A 26,376-nucleotide genomic window follows, 5' to 3' on the forward strand; every position below is an offset into this window, starting at 1 on the left:
GGTTTGTCAAACAACCCTTTCACAGGGGTTGCCTGATTTATAACATTAGCCAAATTACAGTTACGAGTAGCACTGAAAGTAATTTTATGGTTGCGGGTATGGATCACCACATGAGGAACTGTATTAAACGGTCAGGGCATTAGGAAGGTTGAGAACCACTGTTCTACAGCATAACCAAAGTATGCGAGATGACATTTTGCCATCCTTGCCTCTAAGTACTTCTAAGACCGATTTGTTTGCCCTTTTAGCAGTCCAGGGTACTTTTCACTATTCTTCGCCAGCACCACAATTCAAACGCACCAGTTCTTCAGTCTTCCTTATTCTACGTCCAGCTTTCACATATATATACATGAGGTGAGTGAAAACACCAGGGCTCGGGGCAAGCGCCTCTTACTCCTCAAAGTAACATCCTTGCTTTTCAATACCTCAAAAACCTCATGTGCAACATAGTTACCCAGTGCAATGCATCTTTTGATTTCTTGACTGCAGCTTCCATGAGCATCGACTGTGGATCCAAGATGAAATCCTTGACAAATTCAATCTCTTCTACACTTACCATGATGGTACCTATTGGTCCAATTGTTAGGATTTTGTTCTTTACACTGAGTTGTCATCCATACTTACAGCTACAATACTTGGTTTTCATCACTAAGTGCTTCAAGTCCTCACCTTCAGCAAGCAAGGTTGTGTCGTTCATGTATCACAGATTGTGAATAAGCCTTCTTCCAATCCTGGTGCCACATTCTTCACATGATCGTTTCTCTGATGATTTGCTCAGCATACAGACTGGTTAAGTGTGGTGAGAGAATTCAACCCTGTCACACCCCTTTCCTGGTTTTAAACCATGCACCATTCCCATGTTCTGTTCATACAACTGCCTCTTGATCCGTGTACAAGTTCCTCAGGAGCACAATGAAGTGTTGTGGAATTCCCGTTCTTAAGGCTGTCCATAGTTAGTTCTGATCCACACAAATGCCTTGGCATAATCAATAAAACACCAGTAAACAACTTTCTAGTATTCTCTGTTTTCAGCCAAGATCCATCTGACAACAGCAATGATATCCCTTGTTCCATGTCCTCTTTTGAATCCAGCACGGACCTCTAAGAATTCCCTGCCAATGTACTGCTGCAATTATTGTTGAATGATCTTAAGCAAAAGTGTTTTGTATATGATATCAATGATATTCTAAAATGTGAGCATTCTGTTGGGTAACCTTTCTTTGGAATAGGTTTCCCCTCGGCTGAGTGGCTGTCTTCCAAATTTCCTGGCATAGTAAGCGCTTCCAGTGCTTCATCAACTTGTTGAAACATTTCAATTGGTGTTCCATCAATCCCTGGAGCCTTGTTTTTGGCTAATGTTTCAATGCAGCTTGAACTTCCTTCGGCAACACTGACTCTTGCTCATGTGCTATCTCTTGAAATGGTTGAATGTCAACCGGTTATTTCTGGAGCAGTGACTGTGTTCTCGCCATCTTCTCTTGATGCTTCCTGCATCGTTCAATATTTTGCCCAGAGAACCTTTCAATGTTCCCAATCAAGGCTTGATTTTTTTTTCTTTCTTGAGTTCCTCCAGTTTAAGATATGCTGAGCATAGTCTTTCCCTTTTGGCTTTTTAACTCTAGGCCTTTACACATTTTTGTCTTCTTTTGATTTTTCCTTTTTTAGCTTTTTTCCCTAACAATTTTAAAAAATCATTTTATTGGGGGCTTGTACAATTCTTACCACAATCCATGCATCCATCCATTGTGGCAAGCACATTTGTACATTTGTTGCCATCATCATTCTGAAAACATTTGCCTTCTACTTGAGCCCTTAATATCAGCTGCTCATTTTCCTCCTCCCTCTCCATTCCCTCCTACCTCATGAACCCTTCATAATTCATAAATTATTATTTTGTCGTATGTTACACTGTCCGGCGTCTCCCCCCGCCCTCTTCTCTGCTGTCCATCCCCCAGGGAGGAAGCTATACGTAGATCCTTGTAATTGGCTCCCCCTTTCTACCCCACATTCCCTCCACCCTCCAGGCTTCGCCACTCTTCGCCACTGGTCTTGAAGGAGTCATTTGTCCTGGATTCCCTGTGTTTCCAGTTGCTATCTGTACCAATGTACATCCCATTGGCATATAATTCACACATCATACACTTGTCTAATTACACCAAGGAGAGTTGTACAATCATCACCACAGTTTTAAAACATTTTTTTCATTCTTGGACTTATCATTATTAGCTCCTCGCCCCCCTCCATTCACAATCTCACCTCCCATGCCCCCAATGAACCATTAACCCAGTAGTGTTTCTACAGATTTACCTATCCTGGTTTTTATATATAGAAAAACATTTGAAAACAAACTAACAAGATTAACAGAGTAAAACAAATAAAAACCTCAATTAAAAAAAGATAATAAAGAAAATCAAATGATGGGGTACAAGATTTTAACCTAACTGCATCTGCAACAATTCACTTACCTCCCAATGCATTGTGCGTGATAGCAAGGACCAGGACCCAGATGGGGCCCAATGAAAAGAGGGAATTCACTAGGGAATTGATACACATCTAACTCCTCTTCACATATTTAACTGAAACTTCTTTAAAATGGGTCAAAAGGGAGATGAAATGATAGCCGACTTTGACCCGAGTCTCCCGTAATCAGCTTCCAGCCCTAACAGGGCTGCTCACATCTCTCACTCCCAGCAGAGCATATTCATCAGAAGTGCACTCCAGGTGGGGACCCTGCAAACGGATTCCACTGTCAGCCATCGCCTTTTGCAAACCAAGTATTTTAATTTGATTCCATTCCCTCCTTTAGATTTGGATTCTGTTATTTACAATCTTGGATCACACAGGCTGCTGGGCTTTTTCCACGTGGACTTGGTTGATGCCTTGCATTGGTGTCTGGCTGCGTGCTTGAAAACAAGCCTTTAGGACCCCCGATGCTTTTCTCTCAGCCAGGTACCGTCTAGTTTCTTCGCCCCAATTTAGCTATAGCACTCTTCAGTGACCTCATGAGGGCGAGCAGCAAGCAGGGCCATGCCATAGAACTAAGTGTTCTTAGATTGGGGCTAGAATTAAGTGCAAGTCCAAAACCATGCAAGCAGCTATGGCCTGTATACCATATATACTCGTGTATAAGCCGAGTATTTCAGCATTTTTAATGCTGTTTTTACGATAAAATAGGTATTTCAGCTGATATTTGGGTTGGCTTATACTCGAGTATACACGGTATGTCTCTAATTCACCTTAGAGTTATTGTCATTTTTATATAAAGGAATATTATCAATAATCCCTTTCCCCCTTGCTGGTTTTGACTGCTGACCTTGAGGTTAACAGACCAATGCATAACCATTACACATTGATAGTGTTCATTGGTTGAGCCAATGGTATAATTTCTATTTTTTTGAAGGTTGTCTTACTTAGAGTTTTATTCCAGATTCTAGTAAGTCTGGTCTTTTTTTTTTAATTAATAAATCTTTTTATTGGGGCTCCAATGGTATAGATCTTAAAACTTGAGAAAATGAAATTATACTAGTATAGGCCAGCAATACATGCATTGTTGCCTTGAGCAGATAAAATGCGTAAGTGACTGGACACTATTTACAGCGTTCCTCCCAGGGCACTCGCCTTCTCTGCCGGCAGAACTCAGTCAATATAATTATGGGAGGCAATTAGGTAAGTTTAGAGGCTACCACAAGCTAGGATCAGGAAACATTACGAGTCAGCTCCAGTGCAAGGCCTCTGTCCCCCAGCAGCCAAGTCTCTTTGCAGCCCTCAGCCACTCCACTGTGCAGTCCCAGGGCCTCTGCCTCTCTGGGGATGCTGCTCAGCTTTCAGTGCCATGGTCTCTGTGCCCCGGGCCACAATCAGCACCTCCGGCAGGGATCGCCAACATGCTCTTCTGGTGGCTCTTCTTCCTAGATAGTCCTGGGGATTCTCTCCTTGCTTCTGAGGCCACATTCGGACTCCCCACCAATCCCATTTGCCTAGTCCCACCCACTCACTTGACAGGAGTAAGAGAGACACTGAAACAAGACCCATTGCATGTGGGGGGAGGTCAGAAGCTCACAGGCATCTTTCCTGAAGGTAGTTCCTACCAAACTGCTGTCTCCCCACACCACAGGGGTGGGCCTGCTCCCTGCTGCCATAGACAATCGATTAATGGTCTCTATCAGTTGAGCCAGGGAATAGGCCAAACCAATCTGACATCCAAGGCTAGGCTGCCATCCTGTATCTAGGATCCGCCCATCTTACCACATGCATACCCCCAATTCCTCCTCTTCCTGTTGCGTGTGTGTCCCTAGACCACCCCTCCCATTACTGCATTACCTATAGCACAGCCCCTTCCTGTGACCTATGTCCTCACCTGTGATTAGGGGGCTTGCATGTCCCCAGAGAATATAAAAAGCCTGCGCTAGCATTAAAGATCTCTCTCTCCCTCTACGTGGACCACCAAGCGGAGCTGAGGTGAGCATACTACATGAATTGTGTCGGACTCCATTTATTTCAATACTTCTATCTCTCATGCTCTGTAACTTTACTATAATCTTTATTTAATATCGCTGTACAATTGCACCTACTGGACCCGTAATGATGTGTTAGGGGCTGGCTTCCCCTGACAATTCCAATAGCTTCACTTCACCCCGGTTGCTCACTGTTCAAGTTTTAAGTTACCAGGTTAATGGAGGGATACTCTACACACAGACACACACTTCTCTCTGGATATGAGTGTATGTGAACATGGAAGAATTACATGCTAGTCACCAATTAGACAAACAGAAAGGCTCTAGGGTAATTTCACTTCCTAAATTCTATTTCAATTCATGAAAACATACCACTTCTGTAATCAAAAAGTTTCCTTTTAAAACATACAAATGAAACCCCACTCCAACTGCACTTCAGTATTTGAGCTTCTCAAAGAACTTGAGGACAGCAATCTCCTTCAGAGCATCCTAGACTCACACTGAGAGAAGACAGGTAGAACCCGCTTTGGATGAGAAAGGATCTGGCCTTTTTGCCAGGGGTTGAAGAAGAAAACCGAACTCCAATACTGATTTGGGCCAGAAAATATTTCTCAACTTTGCATCCAGTCAAGGTGGTGCTGCTCTCTTCACCTGGTATTCCGGAGAGGAAGTGGGAAGTCACGAGTCAGTCACCGCCAAACCAGCCAGTCGGCAGCCTCTTGAAACTGCTAAGTCTTCCAGCTCAAACACTTACCACCCCCCTTTGGGCCCATTTCTTTGTGACTAGAAGGTCGAAATAAGATCCACAGGAACTGGGTGGCACCAAGTAAGGAGCCCTAGTGGCTGTGAACATGGCCTCGTCCTCCTCCTCCAGCCTCCATGCGAACCACCCCTGCTAGCACACGCTGTCCTTGTCTGCTGGGTCTGACCACTCCTTCCAATCAATGGTCACATAGAACCCATATTCACAATGACGGGTTTACTTGGGAAGTTAACAGGTTACAATTCAGGATCAGAAATTAAAATGCTTGTCCTCACCTAATTCTTAATTTTACAATTTATTTTAAAAATAATATTGAGGATTCAGTCCGGTCAGGCACCCCTCTCTCGGCCTCAGCCTCCTTCAGGCAAGTTACACAGCTCTTACTGTGCTGCTGCCATAATCCCCCGTCTGAGGGTGGTCCCGCCCTCCTGCCTGAAGACACTCAGGAACCCTCCCACCCCCCTCTCCTGTTCGTGGTTCTGCTGCTCTCGCATCGCTGTCTCGCCTGGCTCCAGGACATGCAGGGTCTCCCAAGGGACAGGCGCTACTCCTGGCTCCTCTCTTGATGCTCTAGTGAGACACCCATTCCTGCTTCGTAAAGGCTTCCTGCTGCTTCTTAAATCCAGCAGATGGCAAAAACGAATCAATCCCCAGGTCAGACTCCCATATACCCATATCTGCCTGGTTCCACTGGTCCATCACTGGGTGGGACTTATAAAGACTACAGCTAGAAGTCACCTCAAGTAGCTCACGGCAACCACAGGGACCTGGTTTAAAATCAGGAAAGGGGTGTGGGGTTGTATCCTCTCACAGTGCATGAGAAGCTGGCTTACAGGAAGCAGCGCGCACCATCAGGATTGGACGAAGGCTTACTAACAACCGGCAGTCTGCAGATGACACACCTTGCTTGCTCAAAGTGCAGAGGGCTTGGAAACCTTGGTGATGAAAATCAAGAAGTTCAGCCAACTCAATGCAAAAAACAAAACAAAAAACCCAAACCCCCACCACTAGACCAAGAGGTAACACATCATAACAAGAGAAAAAGTTGACGTTTAAGGATTTCATCTTGCATCTACAATCAAAGCTCAGAGAAACAGCAGTTAAGAGATCAAAAGACGAGCGGCACTAGGTAAATCTGCTGCACAAGATGTTTCAGAGTACTGGAAAGCAAGGCTATTACTTTGAGGACTCGGGTGTGCCTGACCCATGTTATGGGTCTGTTCACTGGCCTTGCACGCATGTGGCACAGTAGTTAAGCATTGGGCCGCTAATATCAGGGTCAGTTCGAAACCACCAGCCACTCCTCCAGAGCAAGGTTTCTACTACTCCTGTAAAGAACTACAGCCTCAGACACTCACACTGTCCTATAGTCACTGAGTCAGCATCGACTGCACAGCAGTGAGTTTGGTTGGTTGGTTTGTTTGTGGGGGTGGAGGATTCATGTGCAGAGGAAAGTTAGGCATTGGATAGAGAAGACCAAAGATTTGACCCATCTGAATTGTTGTGCTGAAGGATATTAAAAGTACCATGGACTGTTAAAAGGACACCCCGATCTGCCTTGGAAGTATGGCCAGAGTGCTTCTTAGAGGCAAGGTTGGTGAGACTTCGTCTTACATACTTTAGGCGTGCTGTCAGACCAGTCCTTGGAGAAAGACCTCGTGTGTGGTAAAGCAGAAGGGCAGCAAATGTATCGATGCCGTGCAACAACAGGCTGGAGCACAGGAACAACTGTGGGGATAGAGCAGGCTGGGCAGTGTTTCGTTCTGTTGTGCGTAGGTCCTGTGGATTGGAACCAATTCAGTGGCACTTAACAGCAGCAGCAACAGTGGCATGATGGTTAAGCATCTGGATACTAACCAAGAGTTGCTGGTTCACACCCACCCAGAGGCTTCGCAGAACAAAGTCTTGGCCATCTGATCCCATCAATATCCCAGCTCTCCTGTTACAGGGGGTCTTTCAGAAGCAAAAAACAAAAAGCAACAGTACAGAGCACGCATCCCCTCCCACCATCAGATTACGGCACTAGATTGGGTGAGGGACCGCTCGTCAATCAGACAACACCAAAAGCAGCCACAGAGGAGGAGCTACAAATTCTCTACACAGCTGGTCTCTGTTTTATTTTATTACAATTCATTGGCTGATTCTTAAACCTGAAGGATTGTAACCAAGGTGGCACAAACCTGGACAAAAGCTTTTCAGAGAAAAACATGATGCTGCTGGTGCTGTCGTGAGTTAAGTTTGTGTCTGCTAACAACAAGGCCAGAGGCTTCAACCACCTGACAAAGGAGGGAGCGTCTGGTTCTGTCGCTATGGATTTAAGGGGAGGAAAGGCATGAGGTATCTATTTCCAGTAACTATTTTAAGGAGTCAAATTAATGCAAAACACTTACATCCACCAGTAGGCCGCTTGTTGGAGGTACAGTTACCTTAAAGTAGCTATTCATTTTCCTTGCAGGAGGTTGGCCGCCTCTGTATGGCCCCGTCAGCTGTCTGGAATTTTGTAAAGAATGGTTTACTCAACACAGATCCCCCTGCAAAATGCCACACTGAAGGTGAAGTAAAGTGACATTTGAAAAGACATTGAGGATGCAAAAACACGAATGACACGCTGGCTCTGATTCAGGCACTTTCAAGATCATAGTTTATTTATTACTTTTGATAAAAAGATAGTATACATAGTAGGGAATCGCTTAAAATTCAACGCTAGAGTTAGACACCATCTAGTACTTTTGAAGGCTAACCAAAAATCTCTAAACACCTGAAAGTCCCACTATTAACATGAACTGTGGTAATAAAAAATTTGACATTTAATTTGTTCCATGTATTGTATTTACAGCATGAAAGCAATGGTGGTATGATAAACAGTGATAAAGAAATCGTAAAAATAACTTTTAAAAGCAAAGGTTTATATTCTTACAAGGTGATAATTATCATAATTGGATATAAAAATTAAAACATCGAAGAGCGTTCTGTTACAAAAATCTTAAATCATCTGAGTTGTAGTCATTGCTTGCTAACAATTTACATGCAACATCTGCTAGGACTGACATTTAAATTTCTCCCCCCAAAGAAAGTGTAAGTAGATAAATGACATTTAAAAGTAGACATTAATTTACCTGTGGACAGAACAGGGGAAAACAAAAAACTCTGCACTCAAGATTAAGATTAGTACTGGGTACAGCCTGTTCCCTACAGAAATGGTTTCAGAAATAAAAAAATCCAAGAAGGTGATGCACAGGCCAGGAAGTCCACCCATGGCATAGCTCCAGGACTCTGGGTCCAAGGACAAACACCATTCTTTCCTTGTTCCTTTGACAGCAACGAGAGGCTCTCAGCCAGTCCATGACGGCGGCAGAAACAATTGAGGGGGGCACCAGGCGTACAACTAATTAAATCCTGCAAAATAGTGGGCTGGGGCAAGAAGCGGCCAGAAGAACTGATATAGAACCCAAACCATATAGATATGTATGTAGACACACTCACAGAATGGCTAAAATGCAGCCCGCCCCCAACGGGCTCTGCACTGGCTCTGAAACAACTGGACCTTCTGGTTGAACAGGTAGAATCCTAACAAGTGGAATAACAATACAACAGATTCACATGGGAAGCAGAATCCAAGGGGCATTTTATAGTAAGTACTGTGCTGTTCAATTTAAAAATAATTTTGCTAAGTACACATCGCAACTGCGGTCTATTTATAAAATGTCCTAATAAATACAGATGTTTACCTTTGGTGAGTTAAAGGCCTTTATGTGACTTGTCTGAACTGTATGCAGAATGCTCGCTGTACATGCACACAGGGGTGCGGTGGAGGGACTCCGGCTGAGGTAATCCAAAAGATGTGCACAGGAGGAGTCTGGAGGCATTTTGCAGGTCAAAGTGCACCAGAAAACAAAGCAGGTTGACAGTGAGAATGGCGAGGGGGTGGAATGCCAATATGGCGGGGATTTTTTTTGTGTTAAAATATAGAAACAGAAGGCCTCTCGTACCAGCAGAATCCTGCACATATACAAAAGGGAAAAAAAAAAAAACACCCACCATTTTCATAAAACAAAAGCCGATGACGGTGCGGGAAAGCACAGAGTGCGGAGAACCAGAAGCCCAGGGAAGAAAAACAACTGGTTTCCGTGTGAGAGGGGGAGGCGTCCCTACGAGCAGAGTCACTTGGTGAAGGCCGCCACCACGGCCCACAGAACCTCGTTGGTGTTGGCCTTGAGACACTCCACTTCAGGGTCTGAATCCAGAAGCTGCCGCACTCTCTTGGTGGCCAGATCATACTGCTCGTCCAGAAGGGGGGCGAAAGCGTTCTCCAGCACATCCGAGGCGTGGGCTAGGTAGATGAGGGCCAGCAAGCGCTTGTCCATGCGGTGCGGGTCGTTCACCCACTTGTCGAGAACCGCTTCCTGAACCTTTCTGATGAGGCGCTGCTTGATGTTGTTGTTGGTGAGGGGATGTGTCGTCATGTCAAAAAGTAGGAAGTTCTGTTTCTCTGTTGTCAATACACCCTTTTCCACCAGGTTTTTAGCTAATCGTTCCCGTACATTTCTTAATTGATAATGTAGTTTTAATGGATTCCATGTCTCACCTAGACAAAAGATTTCAAAAGTTAGAAATGAGTAGTCGTATTATCGGCTAACTTGTACAGTGCTTGCAATAGGAAAATGAATGGTACAATGTGTTTTGTTTGCCTCTAAAGAGAGAGGACAATCCACCTGTTTCTGTCCCGGCCCTGACCAGGAATAAAGGAGGGCCCCGGGCCTTTGGTTCCATGCCCCCAGCACGTTTTCCGGCACAGTTGTCACTCCAAAGACTAAAAGGAAAGCTGTCTTCAAACCACAGTCATTGGAGTCTAATGGGAATGAGCCATGCATTACGTCTGGCCGCTCTCCAGCTAATGTAAAAAAGCAGCCAACAGCAAACCCAGAAGACTCTTTTCTGTAATCTGCAACTGTTAAGATAAAAGGAGAAAAATGTTTCCATTGTAATGTGCTATTACTAAAATCACTACATACACATGCATGGCCTTTAAAGCTCAGAGAAGCACTGGAGGTCTGGTGGCAGATTTCTCACTTCCCATGAGAGAGAGACCTGAGTGGTTGACTCCCAGTCACAATGGATACATGCATGTTGCTACAATACTGAATAGGTTTCATCACAACTGAAACACTAAACCATAATAGGAAGAATGGCTTGGTGATATACTTCTGAGAATTAGCCATTGAAAATCTTACGGGCCACAACAGTCAGATCCACAACCAATCAAGGGGTTGGTGCAAAACTGGGAAACATTTTGTCCCATTGTGCATGAGGTCACATATGAATTGGGAGACTAACTCAGCAACAACGAACTAAGACAATTACGTATAGAAACCCTGTGGGCAATGAGGATGCACAATGGACCACTTAGTTCAAGAAGGGCAAAATCTTCTCACCACTGTATTCTTTACCTATGCACCTTTCTGAAAATGCACCCCCCCAATAAAATGATTCATTAAAATTAAAAAAAGAAAACACATTACCTTCTGAGACAGAAATGTTTACTGAAATACTTATATATTTTACAGAGAATTACCATATTTACTCGAGTATAAGCTGACCCAAATATCAGCCGAGGCACCTAATTTGACCACAAAAACTGCATTAAAAATGTGCTGGAAAACTCGGCTTTTACACGAGTATATACGGTATAAAAGACGAGTCAGTCAGGGTACAGTACAGCACAGACAAAACATACAACTTTCCTAATTCTTTAATGCTTCCTCGCCCTCACCATCATAACACCCTTCTATCTTTAAAAAATTATAATTAAATATGAAATCAGAAAATGCTTGCAAATTGGAGAGCTAAACCATATTTATGGATAGTAAATTCAATTGTAAAGCCATCATTTCTCTCCAATGACCATACAATTGCTGTACCAATGAAGACCACCAAAGAATTTTTAAGGAGAATGAATTCTAAACTTCTTTCAGTATGAAAACATCTAGAGCAAGTTTATGGCTAAAATAAAGTAAAACAAAGCCAAATAAATTTTAAAAACTGAACCCTTTGGACAGTGGGGGTAAAAATAAAAAGAAACAAAATCCATTAAAGCACTTGTTATTTTTTACCACTTCCAAAATTTTCCAAGTGAACTACAATGAATATATACATACTATTCATTTTACTGGGGGATGGGGAGACTATACTAATCTTCTAAATTGGAACATGTTAAAGATCTACCGCAGGACTGTTAGTAAATGCCTAAGTTAATGGACTCAAATTTACATTCTGTACTGTGCACTACAGGAACACGTGACTACAACACTTTAACCTAAAATTCCCATTTCAAGTGCTCAGTAGTCACATGTAGTTGAACACCTACCATGAAGGTAAAACTGTTCTCTCATCATCACAGAAAGTTCTACTGGATAGTACTGCCTCAAAATACAATATTAACATTCAGTTGATTAAACACACAATTATCTTACCTCAATATCAAAGACTATAAAGGTTATGCTACGTAATCAGTGCTGGACTTGCCTTCTCACCATAAACAACTGGAACTCTAGATCCCATCAACAAAACTGTTTTTAGATGCAACGCTCACCTCTGCAAGCAGCCCCCTTCTCCCCGCATGGTGCCCTGGTGGCCCCAGTGGCCTCAGCTAGAACCTGTCTGCCATCCACCTGAGGTAAGCCCCGCACACACCAAGAGCCAGTGGCCATTCCCACCACAGTTGGAAGCCACCCTGAGCCGTCGGCCACACATAGCTCAGGCACCTACATTTCACTTACCTGCCAACTACAACCTGTGCCACTGCAGCCGGAACCCGGATTCCAACCGCCATGAGCAAAACTCTTCAATAACTACAAGGAGTCAAACTATGAGCCTCTAGCCTGCATCCAGATCCCTCTACGAGTGACCGCTGCTCTGAAAGCCGTAGTCAGCCGTCCTCTGCAGATTGTCCTGCAGGTCTCACCCAGAAGCCACAGCCCTCTGGTGAGTCTGTTCTGGACTGGTGGCTTCTCTGCCAGGCTACCTTCAGCTCCAGAGTTTTCCCACACAGCACCCGCAATACTGTAGATGCTCCGATGGGTCCCTTCTGCCCCCTGGGGGGCTGCATGCAGTAATGCCGTGACCTCGCAGCTTCTCTGTTGGCTAACCCCCAACACTGGGCTTTCCTGAAGCTTCCCTGCAGCTCTGTGAGTCCACCAGGGAGCGACCGACCCTGGGGATTATGCATGGTATCTCTGTGAACCCACAACTTCTGCCCCCAGATTCACGGCCCTGATGCAGCACAACGCGACCCAGTGGTGTCCCAGCCAACCCAGACCTGCAGACACACCACAGGCACACCTTGGCCTGGTCTAGAATCATACCCACGGCCACAAGCCATCTTCCAAGCACCCCCGCTGCTGCCCCAGCCACCAAACTGCCACACCACCTCCCTTATGTAGTAGCCCAATACCCAAACACAGTAGGCCGCAGGCAGCCCCATAATAACTCTTACTGGCCCTACAGAGAGAAAGCTCTGGAGCCCTTGTCTTTTGGAAATATGACACCAAGCAGAACCAAAATGACACGCCAACAGCAACCTACCTCAACATGCTCAACAAGAAACAAAATCCAACATGGGAGGTAGTATGAAACCTAACGATACACATCAAAGAAGCAGGCATTGATCTGTCACAAAAAGAAATAGTCCGAATGCTTCTTGGAGTCCTACAGGATATGAGTGAAACAACACAGAATAAGGATACAATGATTGAGATGAAGTCCATGATTGTTGGGATGAAGTCCACACACCAACGGAAGCAAAAAAAAACCCCAAGATAACAGACGTGACCAACAGACTATAAGAGGCAGATAATCATTCCAGTGGTCTTGAGGACAATCAGGCAGACTTCCAACAAAAAGTAAAGACAGTCAAAAAAGACAATCAAAGAGGCAGAAGAAAACCTGAGATCAATGGCAGATGCTATGAATAGAAACAATATTCGAATAATAGGAATACTGGAACAAGACACAACAAAGAAGTCAACAGCTAAAGTAGAGAGGAAATTCGAAGAAGAACATTTCCCAAACTTAATGATTGAGACTCAATCATACAGGAAACAGAAACTAAGTTAGACTAAACCCCAGGGGGGGAAAAATCACCAAGGCACATCCAACGTTGAGGAAAAGGAAATGCTCATAAGAGCAGCTGGGGGAGGGGGGGCACAGGGGTGGTGGTGGTGGAGAAGGCAGTCACATTCAGTGGTACTCAGGTAAAAATATGATCAGACCTATCAGCAGAGGAGAGAATGGAGTAAAATCTTCAAAAGTTCAAAGAGAACAATGCCAATCCAAGAATCCTAGATCCCGCCAACGGTCTATCAAGATAGATGGAAAGGTAAGAGTCTTCCTAGACAAGGAAAAACTCAAAGAATACGTTATGACACCCAACCTTGTGGAAAAATCCTGTCCAACTCACTGTGGTCTGAAGAGCAACATTCACCAGGTACAAATAGGAGACCATCACATAGTGAAACCCCACCTGGAAGTAAACATGCCGGAAACAACCACCCAAGATAACATTGGCTCAATGTGGGGGGGGGGGGAGGCAAGAATGAAGTCCTCCCTGCATATACTCAGCTCAATGTTATGCAGGGAGACAGTAAAACACCCAACACAAAAGGTATAGGATGACAATGAAGCCACAGTTGATGGTAATAATTCTGAATTTCAATGGTCTGAATTCACCAATTAAAAGACAGAGGCTTATGGACGTGGACTTTGGGACCAGGGCGTGGTGCCCCAACAGACTGGACTGGAAAACACTCCTAAAGGCCAACAAACAATCCTTGAACTAAGTACAAGCTTTTCTTTCTTGTGTTTTGTTTGTGTCATTGGTTTGTTGTTGTTTTGTTGTATATTGTTGCTTGGTTGAGCTCTGTCTTGTTTTTGTGCATGTTACTGTCTCCACAGGTCTGTCTAAATAAGATAGGCTGGATGAACAACTGGAGGAGAAAACAACGGGACTGATAGTTCTGTGGAGACATGGGAGACGGGGAGGTGGGGGATATATTTATACATGAGGATTGGGAAATAGATCTATGTGCATATATTTATAAGGTTAGTATTAAGGCTGCAGAGGGACATTGGACCTCCACTCAAGTACTCCCTCAATGCAAAAATACTTCCTTCTATTAAATTGGCATTCTATGATGCTCACCTTCCCAAAACAACCGCTAAAGACAAAGTGGGTGAATAACTAAATGCGGTGAAGAAAGCTGATGGTGCCCGGCTATCAAAAGAGAGTGTCGGGTTTTAAAGGCTTGAAGGTAAACAAGTGGCCATCTGGCTCAGAAGCAATAAAGCCCACATGGAAGAAGTACACCAGCCTGTGTGGCCAAGAGGTGCTGAAGGGATCAGTTATGAGGCATCAAAGAACAAAAAAATTGTATCATTTTGTGCTCACCTACCTGATATGATCGCTGAAGACAAATGGTTGCATAAGCAAATGTGGTGAAGAAAGCTGATGGTGCCCGGCAAAGCGTCCAGGGTCTTAAAGGCTTGAAGGTAAACAAGTGGCCATCTAGCTCAGAAGCAACAAAGCCCACATGGAAGAAGCACACCAGCCTGGGTGATCACAAGGTGTCAAGGGATCAGGTATCAGGCATCATCAGAACAAAACTCATAGTGAATGAGCGGGGGGAGTGCAGAGTGGAGACTCAAAACCCATTTGTAGGCCACTGGACATCCCCTTACAGAAGGGTCTTGGGGAGGAGACGAGACAGTCAGGGTGGAACGTAGCAACGATAAAAAATATATAACTTTCCTCTAGTTCCTAAATGCTTCCTTCCACCCCCACTTCCACTGTCATGATCCGAATCCTACCTTGCAAGCCTGATTAGACCAGAGGAGGTACACTGGTACAGATGAGAACTGGAAACACAGGCAAGCCAGGGCGGATGATTCCCTCAGGACCAGTGGAGTGAGTGGCGATGCTGGGAGGGCATAGGGAGGGTGGGTGGGAAAGGGGGAACCTATCTCAAGGACCTGCATTTGACCTCCTCCCTGAGGGACATACAACAGAAAAGTGGGTGAAGGGCGACGTGGGACAGAGCCAGATCTGACAAAATAATAATTTATAAATTATCAGGGTTTAATGAGGGAGTGGGGAGTGGGGAGGGAGGGGGAAAATGAGTACCGGATTCCAGGGGCTTGGGTGGAGAGCGAAAGTTTTGAGAATGATGAGGGCAACGAATGTACAAATGTGCTTTACACATTGATGTATGTATGGGTCGAGATGGGGGGTGTATGAGTCCCTAATAAAATGATTTTTTTTAAAAGAATCACACTCGATTAATGTAGTCATAGAGAACCATAACTATGATATCACGATGCCCAACTTAATCACCAGAAGCAACTCTGGTTCTAAGGGAATCATTGTTAGTAAAATAAAGTGAATTTTGTAATATGGGAAAAAATAAGGAGTTGATGCCAGGGGCTTAGGTGGAGAGGAAATGTTTTGAGAATGATGAGGGCAATGAATATACAAATGTGCTTTACACAATTGCTGTATGTATGGATTGTGATAAGAGTTGTATGAGCCCCTAATAAAACGATTTTTTTTAAAAGGCAGAGGCTTAAAGGCTGGCTCAGAAAACATAACATAACCCAACAATCTGTTGCCTGTAAGAGACACACCTTCAGTTCAGACTAAAATAGGCTAAGGATAAAAGGCTGGCAAAAAATATACCAAGCAAACGACAACTGAAAAAAAGCAGGGGTTGCAATTCTAATCTTGAAGAAAAATGACCTCAAGGTGCAAATTATAACAAGGTAAGACTGGTCACAATGTAATGCTAAAAGGATCAGATCAAGAACCAGCCAGCATAATAAGCATGCACCTAAATGAGAGACCTGAGAAATTTGTCAAACAAATTCTTCAAAAAATGAAAACGGAAGTCACAGAGTCAACAATTATAGTAGGTGACTACAGTATACCACAATCAGAGAAAGATAGGTCACCAAGGAAGCTACAAAAGCTAAACACCACAATTAGGTGACTTGACATGATAGACATTTATAGAGCTCTCCACCCAAATGCAAACTAATTCACCTTCTATTCAAGTGCACATGGCTCTTATTCAAAAATAGACCACACGTGGGGGCATAATTCCAGCCTGAGTCAATTCAAACACATAGAGATCAGACGTCCCTCTCCGACTACCACACCACAAAGCAGGGGATAAACAAAAAGGACAATCAATAAAACAAGGACAAACAATTGGAAGATGAATAATGATCTTATGCAGAATGAGTGGGTACTGGCCCAAATTAGAGAGTAAATTAGAAAGTTTTTAGAAGCTAGCAAGAAGAACACAACGTAGCAAAACCTATGGGACACAGCAAAAACAGTATCAGAATTGTTTGATAGCAATTAATGCACACATGAAAAAGTAAGAGATTATTGACTGATACGTTATCATAAAATCTTAGCAACTAAAGCAGAGTCAACAGAACAATCCCTCCAATAGCAAAAGAAAAGAAATAATAAAGGAGTGGAGATAAAGGAGTGAATACAAAACAATGCAAAAAAATCAATGCAGCAAAAGTTGGTTCTTTGAAAGGAATAACAGAATTGATAGACCACTGGCAAACCTAACCAAGGATAGGAAGAAGCAAACATCAATAGCCAGGATGAGGGATGAATCAGGGGAAATCACAATGGACCCTAATGAGATTAAAATGATAATTACAAACTACTATGAAAATCCATATTAAAAAAATTTAACAACCTGAAAGACATGGACAAATATTTGGAAAAGCAATCCCTGCCTAGAATGTCCCAAATAGAAGTCAAGAACCTCAAGAGACCAATAGCAAAAGAGGATATAGATATGGTTATCAAGAAACTATCAATGAGAAACAGTCCCAGGCCAGACAACTTCACAGGAGACCTCTACCAAGAATTCAAGGAAGAGCTGACACCGATGCGACACAAACTATTATAGAACATAGAAAAAGACGGTAAACTTCCAACCTCATTCTACGAAGCTAGCATGACACTGATATCCATACCAGGCAAGGGTCCCATAAGAATAGAGAATTACAGACCGATATCTCAAATGAACATTGATGCAAAAGTATTGGTCAATAGAAAACAAAAGTATACTAAATAAATCATCCCATCAACTTGATGGCAGTGAGTTTGTTTTTGAGTTTGTGCAGATTTACCCAAGGCAGTAGGTCCTTTGAGCTCAACTGCTGCTTCCATGAGCACTGATTGTAAAGCCAAGCAAGATGAAATCCCTGACACAGCCTTTTCTCCATTTATCATGATGTTACTTATTGGTCCAGTTGTGAGGATTTTGGTTTTGTTTGCATTGAGTTGTAAACATATTGAAGGTCGAAATCCTTGATCTTCATCACCAAGTGCTTCAAGTCCTCCTCAATTTTCTAGGCGGCTGTGCCAAATGCTTATGGAAGATTGATATTAAGCTTTCCTCCAACCCCGATGCCACATTCTTCTCCCTATAATCCAGCTTCTCTGATGCTCAGCATACAGATGAATAAGGATGGTAAGAAAATACACACCTTTCTTGATTTTAAACCTTGGTGTGTTCCTACAATTTTCTCTTGATCCATGTACAGGTTCTGCATGAGCCCCAGTCTTCTCAATAAGACCTATAATTTGCTATGATCCACACAGCTGAATGCCTTGCCACAGTCAACAAACAAAAGCAAACTTCTTTCTAGTATTTTCTGCTTAGAGCCAAGATCCATCTGACATCAGCAATGATATTTCTTGCTCCATGTCCTCTTTTGAATCGGGTCTGAACCTCTAGTATCTCTCTGTCAATGAACTGCTTCAAGTGTTGTGAGTTGATCTTCAGCAACGTGTTGCCTGCATGTGATGTCGATTATATTGGTCTATAATTTGAGCATTCTGCTGAGTCGTCTTTCTTTGGAATGGGCACAAATATGGTTCTCTTCCAGTCAGTTGGCCAAGTTAAGTGTCTTCCAAATTTCCTGGCATAGATAAGTGAGTGATTCGACTGTTTCTATTGCTAGCACATCAATTCCTGGATGTCAGCCAACACCTATCTTTTGATATTGTGCTAGGTGGGGAGCAAATGTTTCCTTGTTATTGTTGTTAGGTGCTGGGAAGTGCCATTGAGTTGGCCCCACCTCCTAGTGATCCTATGTACATAAAATCTAAACACTGACTGGTCCTACACCCTTCTTGTAGCCATTACTATACTTAACCCCACTGTTAGGAGTCTGTGTCAACCCATTAGTGAGTGTGGTATCTTTTGTCAGGAACTGGCCCCTCTTGATAACACGTCCAAAATCCATGAGACAAATCTGCTACTCTCGCTTCTCAGGAGTAGTCTGGATGTACTTCTCCCAGGACAGATTTGCTCATTCCTCTGGCATGGTATGGATAGTCAACGGTCTTTGCTACCACCTTAATTCAGAGACATCAATTCTTCTTTGTTCTTCCTTATTCATTGTCCTATTATCACATGCCCATTCAGTCAATGAAAATATCTTGATTGCTCAGGTACGGCTTAGTCCTCAAAGGGCTGTCTTTACTTTGATCACTTTAAAGAGGTCTTCTGAGGCAGCTGCACTCAGTACACTAAGACTGTTGCTCCTATGGACACCGATTATAGAGCTTTAATTCTAAAATTAAATGTTTTTCCCCCTTCTTCCCACTCTGGATTCTCTGAAATGGAGGTCCATTCCTGTGTCAGAAGCAAGCAATTATGGTGCTAGAGGCAATTTCTGGCATTTACAACGACCTAATCCTTTCAGGATACTGATTTTTTTTTAAAAAGCTTACTAATTATCAGCATTGTTTCAGCTATCGAGGTTCTTATTCAAATAAACATGTTGTTTTACAAAATTCTAATTGTCTTTAAATGTTTTTGAGCAGAGCTTATAGTTGTTAATGCTCGAACTGGAAAAAAAAAAAAACCCAAAACACACTCACTGGCATCGAGTGGATTCTAACTCATAGCTACCTTATATGACAGAGTAGAATTGCCCTTGTTAACCTTCTGAGACTGTAACTCTTTTTTTTTTATGTATAAGAATGAGCTGTATATTAAGAAGTAATCGTGCATCAATAAAACATCCAGTCCAGTCCAACTCAAATCTGTAAGTCTGATACTAGTCCATAAGTCCCTCTTCACACAGCCACATACAATGGTGCAGCATGCAGGACGATCACAGGTTGATGGGTGAGAGTCATGTGGATCCAATGGCAGTGGTTCTGGCAGCAATCAGGGGCAGCCAGCAGGAAGGGGAAGCAGAGAGAGAAGGGGAGTTCCCCATGGGCCCTCCGTATGAGAAGACCGCACCCACAAGGAGTCACCTTCAGGTTGATTGACAGGCTAAATTCCACTCCTGCACTTTTATATATCTTCAAGTTGACATGGAATTATGTAACTACCATGTATACACACCCGTGTTTGTCGAAACACTATTCACAATGTCAGAAAGATGGACGAAACCTAAAAGCCCATCCGTGGAAAAATAGATTAACTAACCTTTGGAACACGCACACAATGGGCTACTGTGTACAGCGGTAAAGAACAGCGACTCGAGACAGCAAAACCTTGTTCCACAAATGAATCTGAAGGATATCACGCTGAGTGACATTAGACAAGCCCATAAATATTGTCTGAAGCCCTTCTTATAAAAAATCAAGAAAATGTTTTCACACTATAAGAAACAGACTTTGATGGCTACTAGGGATGAGAGTGAAGAGGAAGTCACAGGTTAGGAGGTAGATAGGTGTTAACTTGGCTAAGTCCCTACAGCACAAAAGCATAGGAAGCCGGATGCCTTTTCCTTATGGCCTATCTTTTATCCTCCCCCAATGACCCCTTCCAACCTATGCACCAGGAATCACTTATAGTTCAGACCAGAAGTCACCCCAGATTCTTGCTGAGCGTGGCTGGAGGAATGTTGAGCAACATGTCCTAGCAGCACATTCTGCTCAACTCTTCCATTATTGTAAGGCAAATCTCCGTGGTGCCCACAGGGTGTGCACACTTTCTAGAAAGCAGGGACAGTTCCATCAAGGGGACTGTAACTCTTTATAGGAATAGAAAATGCCTTCTTTCTCCTGAAGAGCAGCTGGTCATTTTGAACTACTGACCATGCTGTTAGCAGCACAATGTAGCTCTATTTTTATGTCTAGGTTCTAATATCCATTGCAATAACTATAGAGAACTCGGACAATATTTATGATTAAAGGGTTAATTAATGAAGTTAATAGTGCAAAATACTCAGAATCGAGTTGCTCATCAAGACATGTTATAAAGTTCTTTCAGGGCTGCTAACTGATGTCCAAAAAGCTCACTCTCTAAACCTCAATTCGAAGGCATTGAGCTCAAGCTCTGTGGGTCAACCAACTGAATTCCCCAATTTAGTGCCACGAGGCACCCCACTCCACAAGCCATCTCATGCCCCAAAGCACTCAGCTGTATTTGCTCTGTGGGCTGAGAAGTCCATTCTTCTGCCTCCTGCTTAGCTCCTGTTCTGCTGCTGCTGTTCCTCTGATGTCACAGCTATCCTTTGGATCCAGGAGGCTCACTATACAAGGATCCTGGGGTCCAAAGGACATGGTCCACTTCTGGCTCTTGCTGATAATGAGATTCCCCACGCCTGCTTCTCAGAGGGCATTTTGTATACAGTAGGATGGCATTCCAGCGAATCCTGTTTACAATTACTCACAGATGAATCCTAACGGTATCTTCCCTCCCACCTTCTAGACAGATCCATGCAGGGAAAGATGTTTGCTGGGAATTACATTGTCACATTAAAAATTCACTCTCCTTGCAGGTGCCTGCCATCTTTTAAGTACTCAATCAAGAGGGGATGGATGCTATGTTAATCTGGGTTGACTAGAGAAACAAACCCAGAGACAATCATGTATATGTATAAGAAAGAGTTTTATATCAAAAAGTAATTGTATATTAAGAAAACCCAGCCCAGTCCAGAACAACTCCCAAGTTCTATAATAGTCCATATATCCGATACCAGTCTATAAATTCCTCTCCAGACTCACGCAACACATGCAATGATGCCAAATGCAGGAAGATCATAGGCCAGCGGGTAGAAGGTCTTATGGATCCAGTGGCAGTGCAAGCATCTCAATGCTAGTGTACGTTTCCACTTGCCTCCCCCACACCTCCAGGGCTCTGGCTCTATCAGCAGAGCTCCATTTGGCTTGCCAGCCAGAATGTCTTGTAGCAAGTGTATGTCCCGCCTCCAAAGAAGGTCATCAAGCTGCGACCTGATTGAGAGTCTAGACTCCACCCCTTCACGCAAGTTGATAGATTATGTAACTGCCACAGATATACAACAGCAACCCAGATTGAGAACCAAGTTCAATCAACCTCAATCTACTGAGTACAACCAGATAGGCTACACTCAAAAAATGCTATTTATAGATAAATGTAGGAAGTATTGTGGCATAACCTATTAAAGGAAATTGCTGGTGTAAGATATGTGATTAAACCAAAGTCTTGGGTGTCACTGGACTTTGAGATAACATTTCAAAAGAGTTTTTGAGCATCTGAAAACACTGCCACCAAACCAGGTGGTTTCACTGTAGATAGTAACAACAGCGAAGCTAGGGTAAAAACCACTATATTCCATAAAATGATTATTTACTTCTGTGATTTTTCTGTCAAAAAAGGTAACTGTGACTTTGAGACACCCTTTCTTTAGCTGAATGAGACCTTCATTATGAATTCTGGCATGCACCGCCCACCAGAAGAGGCAACAAGTCAACACAGCCAGCACAAGGAGCATGGTCTACTATTGTCAAGGCCACCGGTGTCCTGAGAAGGCACAAGATGACCCATCAATGACACAAGAACACCATTAGGAGGTACCAGCACTTCCACGTTCATCTGGAGAAATCACATTTATTAAGTGACGATCTCAGAGTCTGCCCGGTGATTTACAAGCATAAATGGAAGCTCTAACCACAGGCTGGGCCCTGCGATGTACAGTAGTGATGTGTGCCAAGTGGATTTAGAAATGAGCTGGTTTTAACCTAAACAAATCCTCGTCAAATAGGCAAATCTGAAAAAGGATCACCAGCAAAAGAAACTGCAAGCTGCAGCCAATTATCAGCGAGACAAGCACAGGGAATGGGCGGACCCAAAACTAACGTTTCTCTCACTCCCGGAAATAAAAATACTGCCAGCAGATCAACAAGATGTTAGTCAAAGGATTGCAGAATTAAAAGACCCTAGGAGGAGATTAATGATCGCTAACAAGAAGAAAGAAGAATAAACTTTGCCCTAAATGTAAATTCCCATAAATATCCAATTAACTAGGACTGGAGGACATACAGAAACACACAGTCTGACTCTCGTTTACTGAGCGAAGACCCTCCTCCTCCTAATGACTGTGCATTTCAGAAACAATGCATACTTTATCAGTTAACAAAATGACATCATGCTAATCACTAAACTCTGACAACATCCAAGTGGTTTTCAAACCATGACTCTAAATAGCAATATGCTTCATTTTGAAATGACAATAAATGTACTCAGAATACACACCAGGGGTAGAAGTTGGTTGAAAAGTTGGTAGAAAAATGGGATTTAAAGTTAATGAAAATTTCCCATGACCTGTTTGAAGCCCCCAGGTACACTTTACGTATTAGCACAGTAGAAAGGCAGAGCGAGATGGCTTTCTTAGGTCCCACAAGCTAGGAGCTCCCCTCTGGGAGAGAAGATGAAAACACACTTACATGGAAACAAATGTGCTCGTTGTGTTATCTGCTGTCAGCCCATGATTTCCTTTCTAAGGCTGCACTTTCCAGCCTCCTTGAAACTCAGTCCACACAAATTATTCTGACCAACGAAACGTGAACCACATGTCCCTTCAGAACAAGAGCACTGAGAGCCTGAGTGGCGGGCTATGCTTTATTTCCCTTTATGCCTGTGCTGGGCAAGGTTCCCGAGGGCAGTCAGATGAGGATGAGGCGGCACAGGCTGACTGACAACATGAGTGTGAGAAGTCACTAGGTTTGGGAAGTCTCTGTTCCACAATTTTAACCCCATCAATCCTGACCAACAGAATAGGCAGCAGCCATGGGTAATTTTGACAACAATGATAACAGAACGCTAAGAAGGAGTAGTATGTCTCAATATCTGCTCAGTCTTGTTAAAGGAGATCATTTAATAATTATTTTATTGTGGTACAAATATATAATAAAAATTTACCACTTTTAAGCGACAATGATGATATGTTCAATGTTGTGCAATTCTTCTGAATGTTTCTGTAATGCTCTCAAATCCTGTAAGTCGTGAAGTCACTACAATACTTTCAAAGTGCATATATAGTCATTCATAATACGAATTTAGAAATAGAAAGGTGCCTACCTTTGTGAAATACTCAAACATTAACTATGAATCATTAGAAGCCTGTAAGTCTTTTTTTTAAGCCTGTAAGTCTTAAGGTTATTTAAACATTTCTAAACCAAGACAGAGCAGCACAAAGGCATGTGACAGATGCAGAGAATGTAACTTCTCCTTTCCCTTTGATGTGGCATGCTGTTACACAACGAGGCTAAGGCATTTCTAAATAACCACCCTAATCTCATTCAGCAAAAAGGACATTACATACTAGTTTTTGAGGTCACACTGGCCCTTGTTTTGTGGAACCAAGGTGACAAAAATCACAAGTCCTAAATTTCTGGCTCACTCACAAAGAGAGCAGAGGTAGAAATGGGATTCTGCCCACTACTGTTCACTGACCCTGCACCCTACAAGGGAGTTGTGCCAAATGGGAGCAGTGGTTATGCAGCCTGAACACTGAACTAACATGTAACCACTCTATTTGTTCATTCTAATTCTCGGGTTCTAAGCGAATGTTTACAAGTTTTACTTTGATGGGTGCATAAGCAAATGTGGTGAAGAAAGCTGATGGTGCCCATCAAAAGATACAGCATCTGGGGTCTTAAAGGCTTGAAGGTAAACAAGCGGCCATCTAGCTCAGAAGCAACAAACACACCAGCCTGTGTGATCACAAGGTGTCGAGGGATCAGGTATCAGGCATCATCAGAACAAAAAATCATATCATTGTGAATGAGGGGGAGTGCGGGGTAGAGACCCAAAGCCCATCTGTAGGCGACTGTACATCCCCTTCCAGAAGGGTTGAGCGGAGGAGATGAGCCAGTCAGGGTGCAGTGTAGCAACGATGAAACATACAATTTTTCTCTATTTCCTAAATGCTTCCCCACCCCCTCACTATCATGAGCCCAATTCTACCTTACAAATCAGGCTAGACCAGAGGATGTACACTGGTACAGATCAGAACTGGAAACACAGGGAATCCAGGGTAGATGATCCTTTCAGGACCAGTTGTGAGAGTGGCGATACCAGGAGCGTAGAGGAGGGGTGGGGTGGAAAGGGGGAACCGATTACAAGGATCTACATATAAGCTCCTCCCTGGGGGACAGTCAACAGAAAAGTGGGTGAAGGGAGACATCAGACAGGGCAAGATATGACAAAATAATAATTTATAAATTATCTGGGGTTCATGAGGGAGGGTGGATCAGGGAGGGAGGGAAAAAATGAGCTGATGCCGGGAACTTGAGTGGAGAGTAAATGTTTTGAGGATGATGAGGGCAATGAATGTACAAATGTGCTTTACACAATGGATGTGTGTATGGACTGTGATGAGTTGTATGAGGCCCTAATATGAGTTTCTCTCTACTAATTTTCTAAGATAAAATCCTACCCGATAACAATTATTATCACTGATTTCAAAACCTTTTCATTTTCATCACCCCAAACTGAAACCCAGCATGCAGTAAGCGTAACTTTTCACCTCCTCTCTGCCCCTGGTAACCACTAACCACTTTTGTTTCGATGTAGCGTATTTGCCTATTCGGGATGTTTCGTATACACAGAATCACACAGTTTATCTTTTATGGGGGCAGGGAGGAGAGGTAAACTTTAAAAAATCATGCCTTTCCCCACTCAGTGACTAATAATTTTTATAGTTTCTTAAATCACTAAATAAGCTTCTGGCTATTTTGTATAGGTTCCTTTCCAAATGATTTTTGAGTTTTATAAAATGTTTAAAGAGAACTCCATTTTTAGTTGATACACAGAAACTTACCACTAAGTAATTCAATCCAGTTCTGCACCGTTTCTGGAGGCTGAGTCTCCTTAACATGCTTTAGAGCTTCATCAAGAAGAACATCCCCTGTCGGAGCATCTGACTTACAGATCACCTAAAACATAAACAGTAAGATTGAAATGACTCACTCATTTTTTGGTCTTGATCTCATTCAATTAAAAGCAAAACAATTTTGCAAAGAATCGATAATGCTTAAAGTGGTGGTATATGTCCATGCAGTGCCTAAGTCCACATTTCAAATTACCTTGATGCCAAAGAAATCCAGTATTTCAGCCTGATCACTTTAATCATGAATAATGGAATGACAAAGTAATAATTAGCCAATCAAAATGCTAGGATGGTTTATACTCACTGTTCAATGCTGAGCTTCGGGTACTGACACATAAATTGATGATTTGAATGTTAACTAGATCCCAAAACCCAAGCATATACAAAATTTAGCATGTGATAAAGATGGCATTTCACATCAGTGTGGCAACAAACTTTTTAATAAATGTTATTAAAACAACTACTTAATACATTGGAAGTAAATATGAAGAAACCTTGGTTCCTTTTAATTTCTACCACAAAGGTGGCATAAATATAAAATGAAACTGCACTAACAGACTTGATTACATACAATTTTTAACTATTATGTTAAAAAACAACAACTATACTGGGTTACAGAAAACTTCGTAAGAATGGAAAACCCAAAGGGGAAGAATGGGAGAAGAAAGCGCTATTCTGCACGGTACGCCCGTACTGGAACTCCACAGCCTTCATTCATGTTACTGGCTAAGTAACACACTTCTTGTTCAATTTCTGTATACCAAATTTGAATTGGTTAATTAGCTTACAACATCAGAGTTTAAAATGAAACCATTTTAAGTTCTGAGAAGTGGGTGAGGGTTTACAGTGCAGGTCAGTTTTCCATTCAGTAATTCATACACATTTTGTTTCCTCATTGATTCCAAGCCCCCTGGTGTTCTCCCATTTTCTCCTTTCAGTTCCACGTTTTCATTCCTC

General features: G+C 42.9%; 1 protein-coding gene across 1 annotated transcript in view; it reads right to left on the reverse strand.

Moving 5' to 3' along the window:
• Window positions 1–7,843: 7,843 nt before the first annotated feature.
• GOLPH3 (golgi phosphoprotein 3) overlaps window positions 7,844–26,376 on the reverse strand; it is a 57,274-nt gene continuing 38,741 nt past the window's right edge. Inside the window, exons 3-4 of the mRNA XM_075540901.1 lie at window positions 25,351–25,465; window positions 7,844–9,802 (exon numbers count right to left, since the gene is read on the reverse strand). Of these exons, the coding sequence (XP_075397016.1) occupies window positions 9,378–9,802; window positions 25,351–25,465 (540 nt within the window). The 3' untranslated portion in view covers window positions 7,844–9,377. The remainder of the gene's footprint in view (window positions 9,803–25,350; window positions 25,466–26,376) is intronic.

Source organism: Tenrec ecaudatus, chromosome 2, assembly GCF_050624435.1.
Source record: "Tenrec ecaudatus isolate mTenEca1 chromosome 2, mTenEca1.hap1, whole genome shotgun sequence".
NCBI lineage: Eukaryota > Metazoa > Chordata > Mammalia > Afrosoricida > Tenrecidae > Tenrec > Tenrec ecaudatus.